The sequence below is a fragment of the Cherax quadricarinatus genome, chromosome 5 (assembly GCF_038502225.1).
Source record: "Cherax quadricarinatus isolate ZL_2023a chromosome 5, ASM3850222v1, whole genome shotgun sequence".
Classification (NCBI taxonomy): Eukaryota; Metazoa; Arthropoda; class Malacostraca; order Decapoda; family Parastacidae; genus Cherax; species Cherax quadricarinatus.
In genome coordinates this window covers 44,003,314-44,024,715 of record NC_091296.1, presented here as the reverse complement: position 1 = coordinate 44,024,715, position 21,402 = coordinate 44,003,314, and the positions used below count along the sequence as shown (strand labels likewise).

The following is a 21,402-nucleotide window of genomic DNA, read 5'->3' as shown; positions in this document are numbered from 1 at the left end:
TTAGAAGAATTCCGTACAGTTGTGACTGAAATAGAAAATAGAGTCAACAACAGACCTCTAACTTATGTTACCGATGATCTGGACAATTTAGAAGTGTTAAGTCCATCTCATTTACTCCATGGCAGAAGGCTCGAACCTGTTCCTCCCATGAATGATAAAGAAATCATAGAGGATCCTACTTATTTCGAACCTGAGCAACTCAGACGTAAATTCAAACACCTTAATAAAGTGATTGAACGTTGGGAGAAAATTTGGCGAGAAGACTATCTCACCTCATTGAGAGAACATTTCTATGGAGCTAGACTGACCATAGTGGACCAGCTGCTGCCATCCTACTGTTCTCATCTGACCATAGTGCGCCAGCTGCTGCCATCCTAAGATAAGATAAGATAAGATTTCGTTCGGATTTTTAACCCCGGAGGGTTAGCCACCCAGGATAACCCAAGAAAGTCAGTGCGTCATCGAGGACTGTCTAACTTATTTCCATTGGGGTCCTTAATCTTGTCCCCCAGGATGCGACCCACACCAGTCGACTAACACCCAGGTACCTATTTGCTGCTAGGTGAACAGGACAACAGGTGTAAGGAAACGTGTCGAAATGTTTCCACCCGCCGGGAATCGAACCCGGGCCCTCCGTGTGTGAAGCGGGAGCTTTAGCCACCAGGCCACCGGGCTACCTACTTATCCTACTGTTCTCACCTGACCATAGTGGGCCAGCTGCTGCCATCTTACTGTTCTCACATGACCATAGAGGGCCAGCTGCTGCCATCTTACTGTCCTCACCTGACCATAGTGGGCCAGCTGCTGCCATCCTACTGTCCTCACCTAACCATAGTGGGCCAGCTGCTGCCATCTTACTGTCCTCACATGACCATAGTGGGCCAGCTACTGCCATCTTACTCTCCTCACCTGACCATAGTGGGCCAGCTGCTGACATCTTACTCTCCTCACCTCACCATAGTGGGCCAGCTGCTGCCATCTTACTCTCCTCACCTGACCATAGTGGGCCAGCTGCTGCCATCTTACTGTCCTCACCTGACCATAGTGGGCCAGCTGCTGCCATCTTACTGTCCTCACCTGTCCATAGTGAGCCAGCTGCTGCCATCCTACTGTCCTCACCTGACCATAGTGGACCAGCTGCTGCCATCTTACTATCCTCACCTGACCATAGTGGGCCAGCTGCTGCCATCTTACTCTCCTCACCTGACCATAGTGGGCCAGCTGCGGCCATGTTACTGTCCTCACCTAACCATAGTGGTCCAGTTGCTGCCATCCTACTGTCCTCACCTGATCATAGTGGGCCAGCTGCTGCCATCGTACTGTCCTCACCTGACCATAGTGGGCCAGCTGCTGCCATCCTACTGTCCTCACCTGACCCCAGTGGGCCAGCTGCTGCCATCTTTCTGTCCTCACCTGACCATAGTGGGCCAGCTGTTGCCCTCTTACTGTCCTCACCTGACCATAGTGGACCAGCTGCTGCCATCCTACTGTCCTCGCCTGACCATAGTGGACCAGCTGCTGCCATCCTACTGTCCTCACCTGACCATAGTGGGCCAGCTGCTGCCATCTTACTCTCCTCACTTGACCATAGTGGGCCAGCTGCGGAAATGTTACTGTCCTCACCTGACCATAGTGGACCACCTGCTGCCATCCTACTGTCCTCACCTGACCATAGTGGGCCAGCTGCTGCCATCTTACTGTCCTCACCTGACCATAGTGGGCCAGCTGCTGCCATCCTGCTGTCCTCATCTGACCATAGTGGGCCAGCTGCTGCCATCTTTCTGTCCTCACCTGACCATAGTGGGCCAGCTGCTGCCCTCTTACTGTCCTCACCTGACCATAGTGGACCAGCTGCTGCCATCCTACTGTCCTAACCTGGCCTTAGTGGGCCAGCTGCTACCATCCTACTGTCCTCACCTGACCATAGTGGGCCAGCTGCTGCCATCTTACTGTCCTCACATGACCATAGTGGGCCAGCTGCTGCCATCTTACTGTCCTCACCTGACAATAGTGAGCCAGCTGCTGCCATTCTACTGTCCTCACTTGACCATAGTAGACCAGCTGCTGCCATCTTACAGTCCTCACCTGACCATAGTAGGCCAGCTGCTGCCATCCTACTGTCCTCACCTGACCATAGTGGGCCAGCTGCTGCCATCCTACTGTCCTCAACTGACCATAGTGGGTCAGCTGCTGCCATCCTACTGTCCTCACCTGACCATAGTGAGCCAGCTGCTGCCATCCAACTGTCCTCACCTGACCATAGTGGACCAGCTGCTGCCATCTTACTGCTCTCACCTGACCATAGTAGGCCAGCTGCTGCCATCTTACTCTCCTCACCTGACCACAGTGGGCCAGCTGCTGCCATCTCACTGTCCTCACCTGACCATAGTGGGCCAGCTGCTGCCATATTACTCTCCTCACCTGACCATAGTGGGCCAGCTGCGGCCATGTTACTGTCCTCACCTAACCATAGTGGACCAGCTGCTGCCATCCTACTGTCCTCACCTGACCATAGTGGGCCAGCTGCTGCCATCTTACTGTCCTCACCTGACCATAGTGGGCCAGCTGCTGCCATCCTATTGTCCTCACCTGACCACGGTGGGCCAGCTGCTGCCATCTTTCTGTCCTCACCTGATCATAGTGGGCCAGCTGCTGCCCTCTTACTGTCCTCACCTGACCATAGTGGACCAGCTGCTGCCATCCTACTGTCCTCACCTGACCATAGTGGGCCAGCAGCTGCCATATTACTCTCCTCACCTGACCATGGTGGGCCAGCTGCGGCCATGTTACTGTCCTCACCTGACCATAGTGGACCAGCTGCTGCCCTCCTACTGTCCTCACCTACTGTCCTGCCATCTTACTGTCCTCACCTGACCATAGTGGGCCACCAGTAGGCCAGCTGCTATCTTTCTGTCCTCACCTGTCCATAGTTGGCCAGTTGCTGCCCTCTTACTGTCCTCACCTGACCATAGTGGGCCAGCTGCTGCCATCGTACTGTCCTCACCTGACCATAGTGGGCCAGCTGCTGCAATCTTACTGTCCTCACATGACCATAGTGGGCCAGCTGCTGCCATCTTACTATCCTCACCTGACCATAGTGGGCCAGCTGTTGACATCTTACTGTCCTCACCTGACCATAGTAAACCAGCTGCTGCCATCCTACTGTCCTCACCTGACCATAGTGGGTCAGCTGCTGCCATCCTACTGTCCTCACCTGACCATAGTGAGCCAGCTGCTGCCATCCAACTGTCCTCACCTGACCATAGTGGACCAGCTGCTGCCATCTTACTGCTCTCACCTGACCATAGTAGGCCAGCTGCTGCCATCTTACTGCTGCCATCCTACTATCCTCACCTGACCATCTGCTGCCACTGTGGGCCAGCCTCACTGACCATAGTGCCACTGTCCTCAGCTGCTGCCATCTTACAGTCCTCACCTGTAGGCCAGCTGCTGCCATCCTACTGTCCTAACCTGACCATAGTGGGCCAGCTGCTGCCATCCTACTGCCATGAGCCATCCTACTGTCCTCACCTGACCATAATTACTGCCATCTCCTACTGTCCTCACCTGACCATAGTGGGCCAGCTGCTGCCATCAGCTGCTGCCATCCTACTGTCCTCACCTGACCATAGTGCCATCTTTCTGGGCCAGCTTCTGCCATCCTACTGTCCTCACCTGACCATAGTGGGCCAGCTGCTGCCATCTTATTGTCCTCACCTGACCATAGTGGGCCAGCTGCTGCCATATTACTGTCCTCACCTGACCACAGTGGGCCAGCTGCTGCCACCTTACTGTCCTCACCTGACCATCGGGCCAGCTGCTGCCATCCTACTGTCCTCACCTTACCTGCCAGCTGCTGCCATCCTACTGTCCTCACCTAACCGTAGTGGGCCACCATAGTGGGCCAGCTGCTGCCATCTTACTGTCCTCACCTGACCACAGTGGGCCAGCTTCTGCCATCTTACTGTCCTCACCTGACCATAGTGGGCCAGCTACTGGGCCAGCTGCTTACTGTCCTCACCTGACCATAGTGGGCCAGCTAGCGGACCAGCTGCTGCCATCCTACTGCCATCTTACTGTCCTCACCTGCCATCTTACTGTCCTCACCATGGGCCAGCTACTGCCATCTTACTGTCCTCACCTGACCATCGGGCCAGCTGCTGCCATCCTACTGTCCTCACCTGACCATAATGGACCAGCTGCTGCCATCTTACAGCCCTCACCTGACCATAGTAGGCCAGCTGCTGCCATCTTACTGTCCTCACCTGACCACAGTGGGCCAGCTGCTGCCATCTTACTGTCCTCACCTGACCATAGTGGGCCAGCTACTGCCATCTTACTGTCCTCACCTGACCATAGTGGGCCAGCTGCTGCCATCTTACTGTCCTCACATGACCATCGGGCCAGCTGCTGCCATCCTACTGTCCTCACCTGACCATAGTGGGCCAGCTGCTGCCATCCTACTGTCCTCACCTAACCATAGTGGGCCAGCTGCTGCCATCTTATTGTCCTCACCTGACCATAGTGGGCCAGCTGCTGTTATCTTACTGTCCTCACCTGACCATAGCGGACCAGCTGCTGCCATCCTACTGTCCTCAACTGACCATAGTGGGTCAGCTGCTGCCATCCTACTGTCCTCACCTGACCATAGTGGGCCAGCTGCTGCCATCTTACTGTCCTCACCTGACCATAGTGGGCCAGCTGCTGCCATCCTACTGTCCTCACCTGACCATAGTGGGTCAGCTGCTGCCATCCTACTGTCCTCACCTGACCATAGTGGGCCAGCTGCTGCCATCTTACTGTCCTCACCTGACCATAGTGGGCCAGCTACTGCCATCTTACTGTCCTCACCTGACCATAGTGGGCCAGCTGCTGCCATCCTACTGTCCTCACCTGACCATAGTGGGCCAGCTACTGCCATCTTACTGTCCTCACCTGACCATAGTGGGACAGCTGCTGCCATCCTACTGTCCTCACCTGACCATAGTGGGCCAGCTGCTGCCATCTTACTGTCCTCACCTGACCATAGTGGGCCAGCTACTGCCATCTTACTGTCCTCACCTGGCCATAGTGGGCCAGCTGCTGCCATCCTACTGTCCTCACCTGACCATAGTGGGCCAGCTACTGCCATCTTACTGTCCTCACCTGACCATAGTGGGCCAGCTGCTGCCATCTTACTGTCCTCACATGACCATCGGGCCAGCTGCTGTTATCCTACTGTCCTCACCTGACCATAGTGGGCCAGCTGCTGCCATCCTACTGTCCTCACCTAACCATAGTGGGCCAGCTGCTGCCATCTTATTGTCCTCACCTGACCATAGTGGGCCAGCTGCTGTCATCTTACTGTCCTCACCTGACCATAGCAGACCAGCTGCTGCCATCCTACTGTCCTCAACTGACCATAGTGGGTCAGCTGCTGCCATCCTACTGTCCTCACCTGACCATAGTGGGCCAGCTGCTGCCATCTTACTGTCCTCACCTGACCATAGTGGGCCAGCTGCTGCCATCCTACTGTCCTCACCTGACCATAGTGGGTCAGCTGCTGCCATCCTACTGTCCTCACCTGACCATAGTGGGCCAGCTGCTGCCATCTTACTGTCCTCACCTGACCATAGTGGGCCAGCTACTGCCATCTTACTGTCCTCACCTGACCATAGTGGGCCAGCTGCTGCCTTCCTACTGTCCTCACCTGACCATAGTGGGCCAGCTACTGCCATCTTAATGTCCTCACCTGACCATAGTGGGTCAGCTGCTGCCATCCTACTGTCCTCACCTGACCATAGTGGGCCAGCTGCTGCCATCTTACTGTCCTCACCTGAGCATAGTGGGCCAGCTACTGCCATCTTACTGTCCTCACCTGACCATAGTGGGCCAGCTACTGCCATCTTACTGTCCTCACCTGACCATAGTGGGCCAGCTGCTGCCATCTTACTGTCCTCACCTGACCATCGGGCCAGCTGCTGCCATCCTACTGTCCTCACCTGACCATAATGGACCAGCTGCTGCCATCTTACAGCCCTCACCTGACCATAGTAGGCCAGCTGCTGCCATCTTACTGTCCTCACCTGACCACAGTGGGCCAGCTGCTGCCATCTTACTGTCCTCACCTGACCATAGTGGGCCAGCTGCTGCCATCCTACTGTCCTCACCTGACCATAGTGGGCCAGCTGCTGCCATCTTATTGTCCTCACCTGACCATAGTGGGCCAGCTGCTGTCATCTTACTGTCCTCACCTGACCATAGCGGACCAGCTGCTGCATCCTACTGTCCTCAACTGACCATAGTGGGTCAGCTGCTGCCATCCTACTGTCCTCACCTGACCATAGTGGGCCAGCTGCTGCCATCTTACTGTCCTCACCTGACCATAGTGGGCCAGCTACTGCCATCTTTCTGTCCTCACCTGACCATAGTGGGCCAACTGCTGCCATCTTACTGTCCTCACATGACCATCGGGCCAGCTGCTGCCATCCTACTGTCCTCACCTGACCATAGTGGGCCAGCTGCTGCCATCCTACTGTCCTCACCTAACCATAGTGGGCCAGCTGCTGCCATCTTATTGTCCTCACCTGACCATAGTGGGCCAGCTGCTGTTATCTTACTGTCCTCACCTGACCATAGCGGACCAGCTGCTGCCATCCTACTGTCCTCAACTGACCATAGTGGGTCAGCTGCTGCCATCCTACTGTCCTCACCTGACCATAGTGGGCCAGCTGCTGCCATCTTACTGTCCTCACCTGACCATAGTGGGCCAGCTGCTGCCATCCTACTGTCCTCACCTGACCATAGTGGGTCAGCTGCTGCCATCCTACTGTCCTCACCTGACCATAGTGGGCCAGCTGCTGCCATCTTACTGTCCTCACCTGACCATAGTGGGCCAGCTACTGCCATCTTACTGTCCTCACCTGACCATAGTGGGCCAGCTGCTGCCATCCTACTGTCCTCACCTGACCATAGTGGGCCAGCTACTGCCATCTTACTGTCCTCACCTGACCATAGTGGGACAGCTGCTGCCATCCTACTGTCCTCACCTGACCATAGTGGGCCAGCTGCTGCCATCTTACTGTCCTCACCTGACCATAGTGGGCCAGCTACTGCCATCTTACTGTCCTCACCTGACCATAGTGGGCCAGCTGCTGCCATCCTACTGTCCTCACCTGACCATAGTGGGCCAGCTACTGCCATCTTACTGTCCTCACCTGACCATAGTGGGCCAGCTACTGCCATCTTACTGTCCTCACCTGACCATCGGGCCAGCTGCTGTTATCCTACTGTCCTCACCTGACCATAGTGGGCCAGCTGCTGCCATCCTACTGTCCTCACCTAACCATAGTGGGCCAGCTGCTGCCATCTTATTGTCCTCACCTGACCATAGTGGGCCAGCTGCTGTCATGTTACTGTCCTCACCTGACCATAGCGGACCAGCTGCTGCCATCCTACTGTCCTCACCTGACCATAGTGGGTCAGCTGCTGCCATCCTACTGTCCTCACCTGACCATAGTGGGCCAGCTGCTGCCATCTTACTGTCCTCACCTGACCATAGTGGGCCAGCTGCTGCCATCCTACTGTCCTCACCTGACCATAGTGGGTCAGCTGCTGCCATCCTACTGTCCTCACCTGACCATAGTGGGCCAGCTGCTGCCATCTTACTGTCCTCACCTGACCATAGTGGGCCAGCTACTGTCATCTTACTGTCGTCACCTGACCATAGTGGCCCAGCTGCTGCCATCCTACTGTCCTCACCTGACCATAGCTACTGCCATCTTGCTGCTCAGCATAGTGGGTACTGCCTACTGTCTTACATGTCTGCTCACCTGACCATAGTGGGCCAGGCCATCTTAGCTGCTGCCATGCCATCTACTGTCCTCACCTGACCATAGTGGGCCAGCTGCTGCCATCTTACTGTCCTCACCTGAGCATGGGCCAGTGCTGGCTCAGCTGCTGCTATCTTACTGTCCTCACCTGACCATAGTGGGCCAGCTGCTGCCATCTTACTGTCCTCACCTGACCATAGAGGGCCAGCTACTGCCATCTTACTGTCCTCACCTGACCATAGTGGGCCAGCTACTGCCATCCTACTGTCCTCACCTGACCATAGTGGGCCAGCTGCTGCCATCTTACTGTCCTCACCTGACCATAGTGGGCCAGCTGCTGCCATCCTACTGTCCTCACCTGACCATCCAGGCACCCTCCTCCCCCCCCCAATCATGCGTCATGGCGTCATGCATAATACAGGCATAATATTTATACTACTCACATCATTATGCAAGAAAATGCATACATGCTTGAAAACGTATGCACATTCATACATAAATACATGCAGACATACACATGCATACACATACACAATACATACACACACATTCATTAAGCAAAAGTAGGGAATATGCATGTATATATTTGCACATGCATTCACACACACGTATACATGTGCACAAGTATACATACGTGCATGTACAAATAGGAGTATCATGCGCAAATGTACTTATACACAAGTATGCATATGCATAAGTATATATCTGTACACACATACTCAAGAAATTACATATTTTTACACATATATACATACATGTGCACAGATTCTGTATATATATACATACGTATGCAAATGAAAATGTGTGTATACATACAGGAATACATATACAAAAGCGTACATACATATATGTATACATTTTCATTTTTTTTGCATTAGAACTTAATGACCGTTCTCCAGGTTTCTGTTTGAGAACACTGAGGTGGAGCTGGTTCTTGAGAACTAGACATGTATCATGTATCATGTGTCACACCACAACATCTATACTGCGGTGCGGGCTAAAAGGGAACTATCTCCATGGATTGGCTTAGTAAAAATAATAATAATAATAATAATAATAATAATAATAATAATAATAATAATAATCTTTATTTCTACAAGTACATGTACAAAGTATACAGGCCTATGTGACATCAATGACATACTACTATATAGAAAGCCCCTAGTTATGCAGAGCATTTCGGGCAAATTAGGTCAGTTTTGTCCCAGGATGCCACCCACACCATTCAACTAACACCGGTATCTATTTTATTTATAGGTGAACAGGGACAGTAGGTGTCTTAAGGAAATACGTCCTGATGTTTCCAGCTATCTGGTTGGATGATGGTATAGGGGGAGATGTCTGGTTGGATAGGGGTATAGGGAGATCTATCTGGTTAGATAAGGGCATAAGGGACGCATTATATAGCTGCTAGTGCTACTAACCAGGATGGGGTAGTTAAGCAGGTGACGTCCAACCTTTTATATACCTGACCCATCCGCTTCTCCCACTTTTTCTTATCCAGGTGGTTTTTGTGCGAAGAAGTTTCTGCCTTAAGATGTGCACTGTTAATCTCCAGACATGATGGACTTTCAAATCCGTATCTGGTATAAACAGTGACTTATATCTGCGAAAAAGTCGAATAACTGAAGATTTTCAACACAGGGGAAAAGGCTTTGGGGAGGAAGGAAATTGTAGGAGCTGAAGCCCTTCAATATTCCCTTGACTCCAACACTGAAGTATATGAATATCTTTCTTTAATATACAGTTACTGAAATACATCTATATATAAAGTTGGGGATGAATTTTGTATTACATATCGTGGTTCAGTGTCACAGTAGGCAACGCTCTGGCCTCGCACACTGAGTGGCCGTGGTTCAGTTCTGGGCCGAGTAGAAATGTTGGGCATGTTTCCTTACACCTGTTGTCCCTGTTCACCTAGAAGTAAGTAGGTGCCTGGGTCTTAGTCGCCTAGTGTGTGTTGTATCCTGGGGACCAAGACTGAAGGATCCAACGGAAGATAAGACAAACAGTCCTCCATGACGCACTGACTTTCTTGGGTTATCCTGGGTGGCTAATCCTCTGGGTTAAAAATCCAAACAAATATTGCCACCAGACCACGGGGCCTGCTGGCAAGAGCTCTCGCTTCACACGATGAATGTCCGGGTTCGATTCCCGGCGAAGGGGTGGAAACATTGGACGTGTTTCATTACACCGGTAGTCTATGTTCATCCATCAGTAAAATAGGTACCTGGGTGTTAGTCGACTGGTGTGGGTCGCATCCTGGGACAAAACTGACCTAATTTGCCCGAAATGCTCTACATAACAAGCGGCTTTCTATATAGTAGTATGTCATTGATGTCAGCTATGGTCTGTATACATTGTACATGTACTTGTAGTAAATAAAGATATTATTACTATTATTATTATTATTATTATTATTATTATCATCATTATAATGATTATTTGTCAAACATACAGACGGTTTACAAAAGTGACCAAGTATGTTGTATATCATAAATCTTTAGAACCCTAAAGGAAATAAATTATTGTACTTGGGTTCATTGTTAACTTATAATAGTTTTGTGCACAATAGAATCATTGCAAAAAAGTAATATATGAAATAGATAATAAAAACCAAATCAATTTGTAAAAATATTCGTAAATTTAACGTGAATAAATGTGTCTTATCTAGAACAAGTATAAAGTGGTACCTTGACGGGTCTCAGGCCGGCCACCAGCACCACCAGAGGCTCAAACTTCTCCGGTAAGTCTTCATGTTTATCTGGTGAATTTGCACCACACTTAGTCCAGCAGTTTTGTATTAGCTTCTCTTGTACCGAAGAGCTGACCGTGGTTTCTCCAGTGAGGTTTTCTTTTGCACTGTTCAGCTCTCTAAAGGGTATGTTATTGTCTATTTTATCTTCTCTCGCGTCTTGGTTGTTTTTTCCTTTTAATTCAAATGTGACGTCGCTGTTATAAGCGATATTTTGTTCATGAGCGTCGTCCAGTGTGGTGAGGAAGGACGACACATTGAAGTCAGGGCAGGGATCAACGACGACTGACTGGGGGACTATGGAAATTCTGTCTTGTTCAAGCGACGGCTGTGAAAGTAAGATGAAAGATTATATATATATAAGAATACATAACAACAAAGGAAGATATGATAAAAATAATTTCGGATAAGCTACCAGGATAACCCAGTAAGTTAGTGAGTTATCGGGGACTGTCTTACTTCTAATGGGGTTCCTTTAATTTTGCTTCACAGGATGTGACCCACATCAGTCAAGTAATATCCAGGTATCTGCTTACTGCTAGGTGAACAGGAACAGCAGGTGTAAACAAAACATGCCAAACGTTGCACCCATACCTGGGATCGATCCCAGACCCCCAGTGTGTTAGCTGAGAGCGATACTAACAAATCAATCCACGAGTACCCGTGATTGCAGCAAGCTTACTGGCTCATGCTAGGCAGGTTCAACTCACCCACACCCACTCATGTACTCGACAAAGTTCTCGCTTCATTCACACTAATAGGAAGTTTGTTTCACTCATTCATACGTCTATTGCCAAACTAGTATTTTCCTACATCCTTTCGAAATCTCAATTTTTCTTGGTTAAATATTTTCATCGTGCAATTTATATTCCCCTTTTTTCATTTGTTTTAATTTTATACCTCAATCACATTTCCCATAACTGTATGTGTTTGTAGTTAGCCACTGCTAGTTTAGTGCCTTCAGCCTATCTTCATAGGAAAAGTTTTTAATACATGGAATCAACACTATCCTTCTCTATATATTACTAAATGGTTATAATTATGACCATAACTTATAAAGGGTTGGACCGATCTGAAGTGTTCCTACTATGTAATCATCTGCTTCCTCTCTGTCCATTCGTCTAATCTCCTCAAAACTCCACTGGTATCTGATGAGCACTGCTACTTCTCCTCTGTTCCCTCAGGCTTTAATCAGAATTTGATAGCCAATCAGGAAGATTACATCTGTTATCAACGTAAGACTGATTTGTCTCCGTGAGTGCTATGATATCTGGGGATGCTTCTATGATTCGTTCTTGCCACTCGTTTTCTTTTTCATCTGCATTGGTGTACCATACCTTCAGCTTCTTTCCCATTACTTTAATCCGGTTAGGTGTTAGATCCCTGGTCCTTGATCTGTAAGTCATGGCGGTAGGAGGAGTTGGTGGCAAGTGGAGATACAGAAGGATGGGTGGGATTTGCGAGAGGCTACTGTGCAGGTGATATCTGTGCTGGGAAGAGTGGGGACTGTGGGTGTGGAGGATGGTGTGCTTAAGATTATTGTGCTTGGTTGGAAAGGGGTTGAGGGGGTTCTGTGGGTGTTGTGCTTGGTGTTCCTCCAGAGGTTGAGCATCCATGCCCTATCTCTCCTTCTTGTCTCTGGCGGCTTTGTGCCCTCTCTCTCAGTTGCTCTCGTTTTGTCGTCGTCGAGGTACACTCTGCAGTGTTTTTCTGTCTCTCAATCGTGGTTTCCGCTGAATTATCCATACTATTATCTCATACTATTTTTGTAGTGAGGGTAAATTTTAAGTTGAATGGGCAATTTCTTCCCCTCGAGTACTATGGAAAATTTTATAGGGGTGATTACTTGTACATACCTCAACATTACATGCATACGAGTAATCTCCTTGGGAGACAACAACTATATTGTTTACCGTAGTCACCCGTGTAGACATGTGAGAAAACTTAACCACCTCTGGTCACTGCATGTGGCCCCTCGACCCTCACTATCTTATCCATATCTATCCGAGACCAGTATAAATTGGGTAGCACCCTCAAGTACGGCGCTACTAATTAATTGTGGACTGTATAAATTATATTAGTTTAACTGAATGAAGGGGAGGGGGTAGGTTACACATGGATATATCCATCAAGGAAAAACACTTGTACATAATCCCACCACTTACCAGATATTCTCTGGTGGTCAATTGATGTGGCTGGATCACCCATAACCTATCCAATTAAGACATACCTAACTGGCCAGTATCAGTCTGCTATAACTAGAAAGGTTACTTAACTGTGGGTGATTGATGCTCCTTATTTCCTCCATTCACCATCTCATTTCGATGTCCTGCTACACCGACACGGTTCTTATTCCAGCAGGACGAGGTATCCGTTGGTTTGTCCCAGTTTAGATGTCGTGATTCCATAAAACTTCGCTATCCTCGGGACTAGAACCACGCGTTCACTCGGAGCAGGGCGATTTATTTCACTTCCCGCATTCTCTTAACTTAATGCTATTATCACTGATTACATTACCATTCACAAGACGATTTAACGTCTCATAATTATTATACACATTAGAGGTCACTCCATTAAGATCTGAGACCGATGAGTGAGGATTAACTCACGGGTAATTTCCCCTGGACACATTCCATGGCGGCGCACCCGTCACCCCCGGTCCTACTATTATCCACTCATTTTACCACTTTATTACGGTGGTCACGTAAATCACGTTCCCTCACTCTTCACCAGGAACAGTTACGACACTTCCTATTACGAAGTGAGGCCTATATTAATCCTTAGGCCACCGTGAATGCCAATTTCCTGATCCCATGTTTCACAGCTTCCTCACTACATTCAAAACACTGCCACCTCCTTGTGCCCCAGCTCGACCTATACCCCCGCACATCTGCGCAGGCGCAGCAGGAACCCAGTTGGTTCCACTCAAAATACAAATACATTTTGACCCAAATCAACACATTAAACACTTATTAGGCACTATAGCTTTGGAAATTAAATAATTTCCACACTGTGGCCGGGCGGAAGTCGTTGTTAGACGACTTAAATTGCGTTTTCCTCCAGTAGACGATTCCAGCCCTCTCTGGATTGCACTGCTGTTTTCCTAGTGGGTCTTACTACAATTTCTTCTTGCATTACTCGGTCAGTGTCTTCAATATCACTCGTGTCACTTTCCCTTAGATTTCCATCTGCACTGGATTGAACACCATTTAATTCTAAGGGAATTAATTTATTAATGGTATGCAAACTTTCCTGACCACGACAAAACACTTTGACGTTTCTGACAACACCTTGTGCATCTGGGTATAATGTAACTACCTTGCCCAGAGGCCACAATGTTCGATGTTGTTCAGTATCAATTATCACAATGTCACCTGGTTGAATGTTCTGTCGGTTTACTGCCTCTGGCGCACCATAAAAGTGTTCACGTAGTGTAAGAAGATATTCTTTACGCCACACATCGGACCAATGAGTAATTACCTTATTTAACATCTTGAACTTATCACTCAACACGGTCACGTTATTGTAATCCTTATCACTTCCCTCGGGATTATCTCTATAGATAGGTGCAGCTTCTAACCTTCGTCCGCATATTAGGTGAGAGGGAGTCAGGATCTCCGCGTCAGGAGTGTCGCTCATGTATGACAGAGGGCGATTGTTTACCAGATTCTCTGCCTCCACCAACACTGCACGGAATTCCTCCAAATTAATTCTCTTCCTGTGTAGCACCTTACAAAGACATCTTTTCACTGTACCTATCATTCTTTCGTACAGTCCTCCCTGCCAAGGGGCTCTGGGAGTAATAAATTTCCAGAAACACCCTCGCTGGGTCAACAAAGACTGTACCTCATCACTCTTATTTAATTTCATCAAGTGTTGAGCACCCGCTACAAAATTGGTGGCATTATCTGAGATCATCAATCTTGGACAGGATCTCCTAGCTGCAAATTTCGGGAACAGCTGTATGAACTGTTCTGCAGACAAGTACTGAGCCACTTCTAGATGAACAGCCCTAGTAGCTGTACAAGTAAATAGACATGCATTCACCTTCAAGGGAACACCATCTGAAGTACCTGTTAAAATGATTGGCCCACTATAGTCCACTCCGGTCACATCAAATGGTTTTACCAACTGCACGCATTCCTTGGGCAATGGTGGAGGACCTGGGTACATGTAGGTTCTGGCATCCACCCGGCGACATATTACACACGACTTGATAACCCTTTTTACACTTTGCCGTCCTTGTGGAATCCAGAAGGTTTCCCGAATACAGTTTAAGGTATCCTGTACCCCACCGTGCATCACGTTATTATGGGCATTAAAGACAATCAAGGTTGTCAGGTGACGAGTTTTGGGCAGCAAGATAGGGTGCTTAGCATATTCCCCCAATTCAGCATTTTGTAACCTGCCTCTGCACCTAATTACATCATCCTCTAAATACAGCCCCAGCTTTTCTATTATTGAGCCTTTCACAATTTTTCCGTCCATCATTAATTTAATCTCATCCCTGTAGGTTTCTTCTTGTACCCTCTGTAGCCAGTATTTCAGGGGATGGGGAAAATTATATGAGATATTCATCTTACTTATAAATTTAAACACTAACCTTGTCACGCTAATCAGCTTGGGTAAGGAAGAATACCTATTCATGTCAATGGCTAAGGAGGGACTACTGACTGGAGAAGTGCTCACCGTAATTTCGACAGGAGCAATATGTGCCTTTTGCACCGGCCAGTTAATTTTGTCCACCAGCCAACTTGGCCCTTTAAACCACGATAAAGCACTCACAAATTTTTCATAAGTCAAGCCTCGAGACAAGAAGTCAGCTGGATTCTCGTCACCAGGAATGTGATTAAAGGTTAACATATGCTGACCCAAACTGTTATATTTCTCCTGCATTTGATTGATTTCAGCGACTGTTTTGTACATACACAATCTTACTGTTACCATTACGAATTCATTGTAAGGATACCTCGTTATCAGACCAAATTACGGTGTCGCTGATATTTATCTCTCGCAATTTATTTCTTATATAATTGGCTAATTTGACACCTACATAAATGGCCGTTAATTCCAACTGAGGTAAGGTACGTGATTTGATTGGAGCCACCTTAGCCTTAGACATAACAAGAGAAATGGCACTATTACATTGAAGGTAAGCGACTGCTCCATATGCTAATTTCGAAGCATCGCAAAAATGTGGAGTACATTTTCTCCATCTTGACTGGCCACATTACATGGGAACTCCAACATTGGTAATTTTACATATTCACCTATTAGTTCTTCCCACCTTTCAACAAATTCCTCAGGTAGGGTTTCATCCCAAGCACACTTAAGCTTCCATGCTTCTTGTATCAACAATTTTCCTCTTATGGTAAGTGGGGACACTAAGCCTAGTGGATCGAAGCATTTTGAAACTTCCGCAAGTAAGACTCTCTTGGTTAATTTATTGGGCATGCTGTAGTTATTAGACTTTAACGGTAACAAGTCTCTCTCTGTGTCCCAAGTCAGTCCGAGCACATTACTATATTTAGACACTTCAACTCCAGGGTTGTCTTTATTTATTTGAGCCCTTAAACTGGACGAATTATTGTTCCATTCCCTCAGGGGCATATTTGCACCTTGCATTATTTCATTAGCCCCTTCATATATGCTCATTAGTTCCTCTTCAGTAGACGTCACCCCCAGGAAATTGTCCACATAAAATTATTTACCCATTACTCCACTCAGTGGACCACCCATACGCTTAAGGTGTGCATTTATCGTTGCCTGGAGTAGGAACGGACTGGAGGTAGCACCAAACAATACACTCCTGAAGCAAAAAGTCTTCAGGAGACTAAGTGGGTCACTAGGATTCTCGGGCCATAACAACCTAGTGCAATCCCGGTCAGCCTCCTGCAGACCCACTCTCAGGAAAGCTTTACTTATGTCCGCCGTAAAGGCATAATTCTTAACCCTGAAGTTTAATAATATGTCTCCCAGTTTTTCCGTCAACGACGGACCTGTCATCAAACAGTCATTCAAACTAGGTACATTTTTGTTACTCCTGGCACTACAATTAAACACAATCCTCAGAGGAGTGGTCTTAGAATCCTTCTTCACTCCGTGATGTGGCAAATAGTGACCATAAATCTGGGCTTGCTCGGGAGGTACCTCCTCTATGAAGTTATTATTTAACTGCTCATTAATTATATCATCGTAAGCAGTCAACAGTTCTGGTGTCTTGCTCAGTTCGTGGAGCTGAGCCTTTAATTGTCCATACGCCATCCGGCAATTAGTTGGTAGGTCTGGATGGTTCAGCTTCCACGGAAGTCTCACCCAGTATTGTCCAGATTCAAATTTAACATCCTTCAGGTATTGTTCCTGAGTAATGGAATCATTTGGACTTTCCTCATTTATATTAATCCCTATGCTGTCCAGCTCCCACAAATTAGGCTGGTTCAACATCATTCTCGATAGAAGAATACTTGTACTGGGTTGACCTTTTATGAGTAAGACACCGTGACTGTATTCACTACTTCCTCTAGTCATTATTACTATGCGGTAGTCTGCCATATATTACATGGCCCGTACCAGTGTTGAAGAGAGTGACTCCGCATGGTTTTGGATTCATGCCCTTTATCCTGAATTATTACATCCAACACCGGCAAGGCTACTTCAGCTAGGCCATCATTATTGCCATTAGCTGCAACCTTTACATTAGTCACTGTAGTGTCAGGGCTATTAACATTATCATTATTGTCACCATTATTATAAGAATTACATACAACCCTGCACATAACTGTATGGTGCCTTCCCTTGTTGCATTGATAGCAACTGTTCCATTTGGTATGACAATCCTTTACATTATGATTGTCTAGACATCTGATAAATCTGTCAAGTTCTTTCATTCTTTCCACTTTAATATCCCATGAATTATAGGCATTACCATTTTTAGTGAAATGAGTACCCTTGCAGAAGAGACATTCTCGCTTTTCCTTGCCTGACCTCTTATTAACTGGGTTACCCTTACTGAGGTACTTATTTCTCTTACCTTGATGTGAGGAACCACTATTACTGATTCCTGACTTGATATGTGCCTATTTAACTCTTAACTATGATTATTACCACTGGGATTATTTTTCCCTTTTGAGACTTGACAGATACTTCAGAGTCATTATGTGTTATATCCTTAGAACTGTTTGGCTGACTGGTCTGCAATTGAAAAATTAATTCCTGCCGACCTAGTCTGATTTCCTCCAGACCGTACTCTGGAGGTTTTGGCAAACCCACCCTTTGCATTAATAGGTTGATCAACTGCCTGGCTTACACCCTTTAATTTATTCAAAGCCTTACTTTTACAAGACAGTTTTTCTTCCAATTCGTAATGTTGATTAATTAAAACATTCATTTCCATTCCATCTGCACAATTCTCCAGCAGATCTCTTTCACAGTCTTTAAACCACAATTTGTACCAATCAAATCTACTCTCTAAAGCATCTAAATATAACTTTAATTCATTAGGGTTCAAGGTTCTTTGATTCATTAAATCAAATGCCTTCGTCACATGGCCTTTAATAGCCTGTAATGATGTTCTCATTACTCTAAAATTCACGGACTTGTCAGCCACATTAACTCCATCAGATCCAGTCATGGTTAGAGAATTATTAATCACTGATTATACAACTTAAGTAGGCGCCTTATAAGAGTAATTCTTGCAATTTGCTCTTGTATAAATCCTAGCCACACATGTGCTAGCAATTAATTAGGCTAATTATCATCCACCACACGATCGATTAAATTTGTGTACTCTATACCCACTTCCTTCAATCAGTCACTTAATTATTAAGTAATTAATTCAATTAATTTTTCACTGATTGCATCCGGTTCAGGAAGGACCAGCGGGCAGATATGGAAAATTTTATAGGGGTGATTACTTGTACATACCTCAACATTACATGCATACGAGTAATCTCCTTGGGAGACAACAACTATATTGTTTACCGTAGTCACCCGTGTAGACATGTGAGAAAACTTAACCACCTCTGGTCACTGCATGTGGCCCCTCGACCCTCACTATCTTATCCATATCTATCCGAGACCAGTATAAATTGGGTAGCACCCTCAAGTACGGCGCTACTAATTAATTGTGGACTGTATAAATTATATTAGTTTAACTGAATGAAGGGGGAGGGGGTAGGTTACACATGGATATATCCATCAAGGAAAAACACTTGTACATAATCCCACCACTTACCAGATATTCTCTGGTGGTCACTTGATGTGGCTGGATCACCCATAACCTATCCAATTAAAACATACCTAACTGGCCAGTATCAGTCTGCTATAACTAGAAAGGTTACTTAATTGTTGGTGATTGATGCTCCTTATTTCCTCCATTCACCATCTCATTTCGATGTCCTGCTACACCGACACGGTTCTTATTCCAGCAGGACGAGGTATCCGTTGGTTTGTCCCGGTTTAGAAGTCGTGATTCCATAAAACTTCGCTATCCTCGGGACGAGAACCATGCGTTCACTCGTTCACTCGGAGCAGGGCGATTTATTTCACTTCCCGCATTCTCTTAACTTAATGTTATTATCACTGATTACATTACCATTCACAAGACGATTTAAGCTCCTTACATCTTTCTGCTTCGTTTTTTGTGAGCTCCCCTCCTTCCTTCCTCAGGCTGATTACCTGGTCTTTGATTTAGGGTGTGTGTGTGTGTGTGTGTGTGTGTGTGTACTCACCTATTTGTGGTTGCAGGGGTCGAGACTCAGCTCCTGGCCCCGCCTCTTCACTGACCGCTACTGGGTCCTCTCTCTCCCTGCTTCATGAGCTTTATCATACCTCCTCTTAAAACCATGTATAGTCCTGCCTCTACTACATCACTTGCCAGACTATGCCACTTTCTGATATTTCTATGGCTGAGGAAATACTTTCTAATGTCCCTCTGACTCATCTAAGTCTTCAACTTCCAATTGTAACCCATTGTTTCTGAGTCTCATCTCTGGAACATCCTGTCTCTGTCCACCTTATCTATTCCTCGCAGTATTTTGTAAGTTGTTATCATGTCTCCCCTAACCCTCCTGTCCTTTTGTGTCGTCAGGCCGATTTCTTCTTCGTAGGACATTCCCCTTACCTCTGGAACTACTCTTGTTGCAAACCTTTGCACTTTCTCTAATTTCTTGACGTGCTTGACCAGGTGTGGGTTAAAAACTGGTGCTGCATTCTCCAGTATGGGCCTGACACGGTGTACAGAATCTTGAACGATTCCTTACTGAGGTATCGGAACGCTATTCTCAGGTTTGCCAGGCGCCCATATGCGGCAGCAGTTATCTGGTTAATCTGTGCTTCCGGAGACGTGCTCGGTATTATACTCACCCCAAGAGCGAGGTTTGCAGTCTTCGGCCACCTAGCCTATGCTCTGTCTGCCGTCTTCTTTGCCCTTCCTCGATCTTCATGACTTTGCATTTGGCGGGGTTAAATTCTAGGAGCCAGTTGCTGGACCACACACCCAGCCTGTGCAGGTCTCTTTGTAGTATTGCCTGATCCTCATCTGAAATAATTTTCCTCATTAACTTCACATCATCTGCAAACAGGGACACTTCTGAGTCTATCCTTTCTGTCATGTCATTCACATATACCAAAAACAGCACTGGTCCTAGGACTGACCCCTGTGGGACCCTGTTCATCAAAGGCGCCCACTGTGATGCCTCATGTACCATGACTCGCTGTTGCCTCCCTGTCTGGTATTCTCTGAGCCATTGCAGTGCCTTTCCTGTTATATGTGCCTGATCCTCCAGCTTCTGCACTTATCTCTCGTGAGGAACTGTGGCAAAGGCCTTTTTGCAGTCCAAGAAAATGTAATCAACTCACCCCTCTCTCTCGTGTCTTACTTCTGTTACCTTCTCATAAAACTCCAGTAGGTTTGTGACACAGGATTTGCCTTCCATGAATCCGTGCTGTCGTTTATAACCTTGTTCCGTTCCAGGTGCTCCACAACTCTCCTCCTGATAATCTTCTCCATGACTTTGCATACTATACATGTCAGTGACACTGGTCAATAGTTTAGTGCCTCGTTTCTGTCTCCTTTCTTAAAGATAGGGACTACATTTGCTGTCTTCAATACCTCAAGTAGTTCCCCAATTTCAAGGGATGTGTTGAAAATTGTAGTTAGTGGCACACAGGATCTCTGCTCCCTCTCTAAGGACCCACGGAGAGATGTCCAGTCCCACCGCCTCTGAGGTATCAAGTTCACATAGCAGCGTCTTCACCTCCCCCTCAGTTGTGTGTATTTTATCCGCACTTGTTGGTATATAACTTGTTGGTGTACCCCTCTGTTTTGTCTTCCCTGAGTCCTTCCTGTCTTTTCTGTAAATTCTTCCTAAAATCTCGTGTTGAGCTCCTCACATACGTCTTGGTCGTTTCTTGTGAGCTCCCCCACCTTCTTTCCTCAACCTGATTACCTGGTCCTTGGTTGTCTTCCTCCTGATGTGGCTATGAAACAGTTTCAGGTCAGACTTGACTTTCGATGCTATGTTGTTTTCGTACTGTCGCTGGGCCTACCTTCTTATCTGTGCATACTCGTTTCTGGCTCTTCGACTAAACTCTCTATTTTCCTGGGACCTTTGCCTTCTGTACTTTTTCCATTCTCTAGTGCACTTAGTTTTTGCCTCCCTACACCTTCGGGTAAACCAAGGACTCATTCTGGTCTTCCCATTATTTTTGTTGCCCTTGGGAACAAACCTTTCCTCTGCCTCCTTGCATTTTGCTTTTACGTAGTCCATCATTTGGTTTACTGACTTTCCTAACAATTCTCTTTCCCACTGAACCTCCTGCAGGAAGTTCCTCATA

At 47.1% G+C, this 21,402-nt stretch overlaps 1 protein-coding gene across 6 annotated transcripts in view; it reads right to left on the bottom strand.

Annotated features, from left to right (window-relative positions):
- LOC128684764 (collagen alpha-1(I) chain) overlaps positions 1-21,402 on the bottom strand; it is a 195,684-nt gene that overhangs the window by 90,606 nt on the left and 83,676 nt on the right. For all 6 annotated transcript variants that reach the window (XR_011394188.1, XR_011394189.1, XR_011394190.1 and 3 more), the window contains exon 5: positions 10,505-10,894. Coding sequence is in view for 2 of the 6 variants with exons in the window: in XM_070101722.1 (XP_069957823.1) it covers positions 10,505-10,894 (390 nt within the window). In the remaining 4 variants the exon portion in view is untranslated. The remainder of the gene's footprint in view (positions 1-10,504; positions 10,895-21,402) is intronic.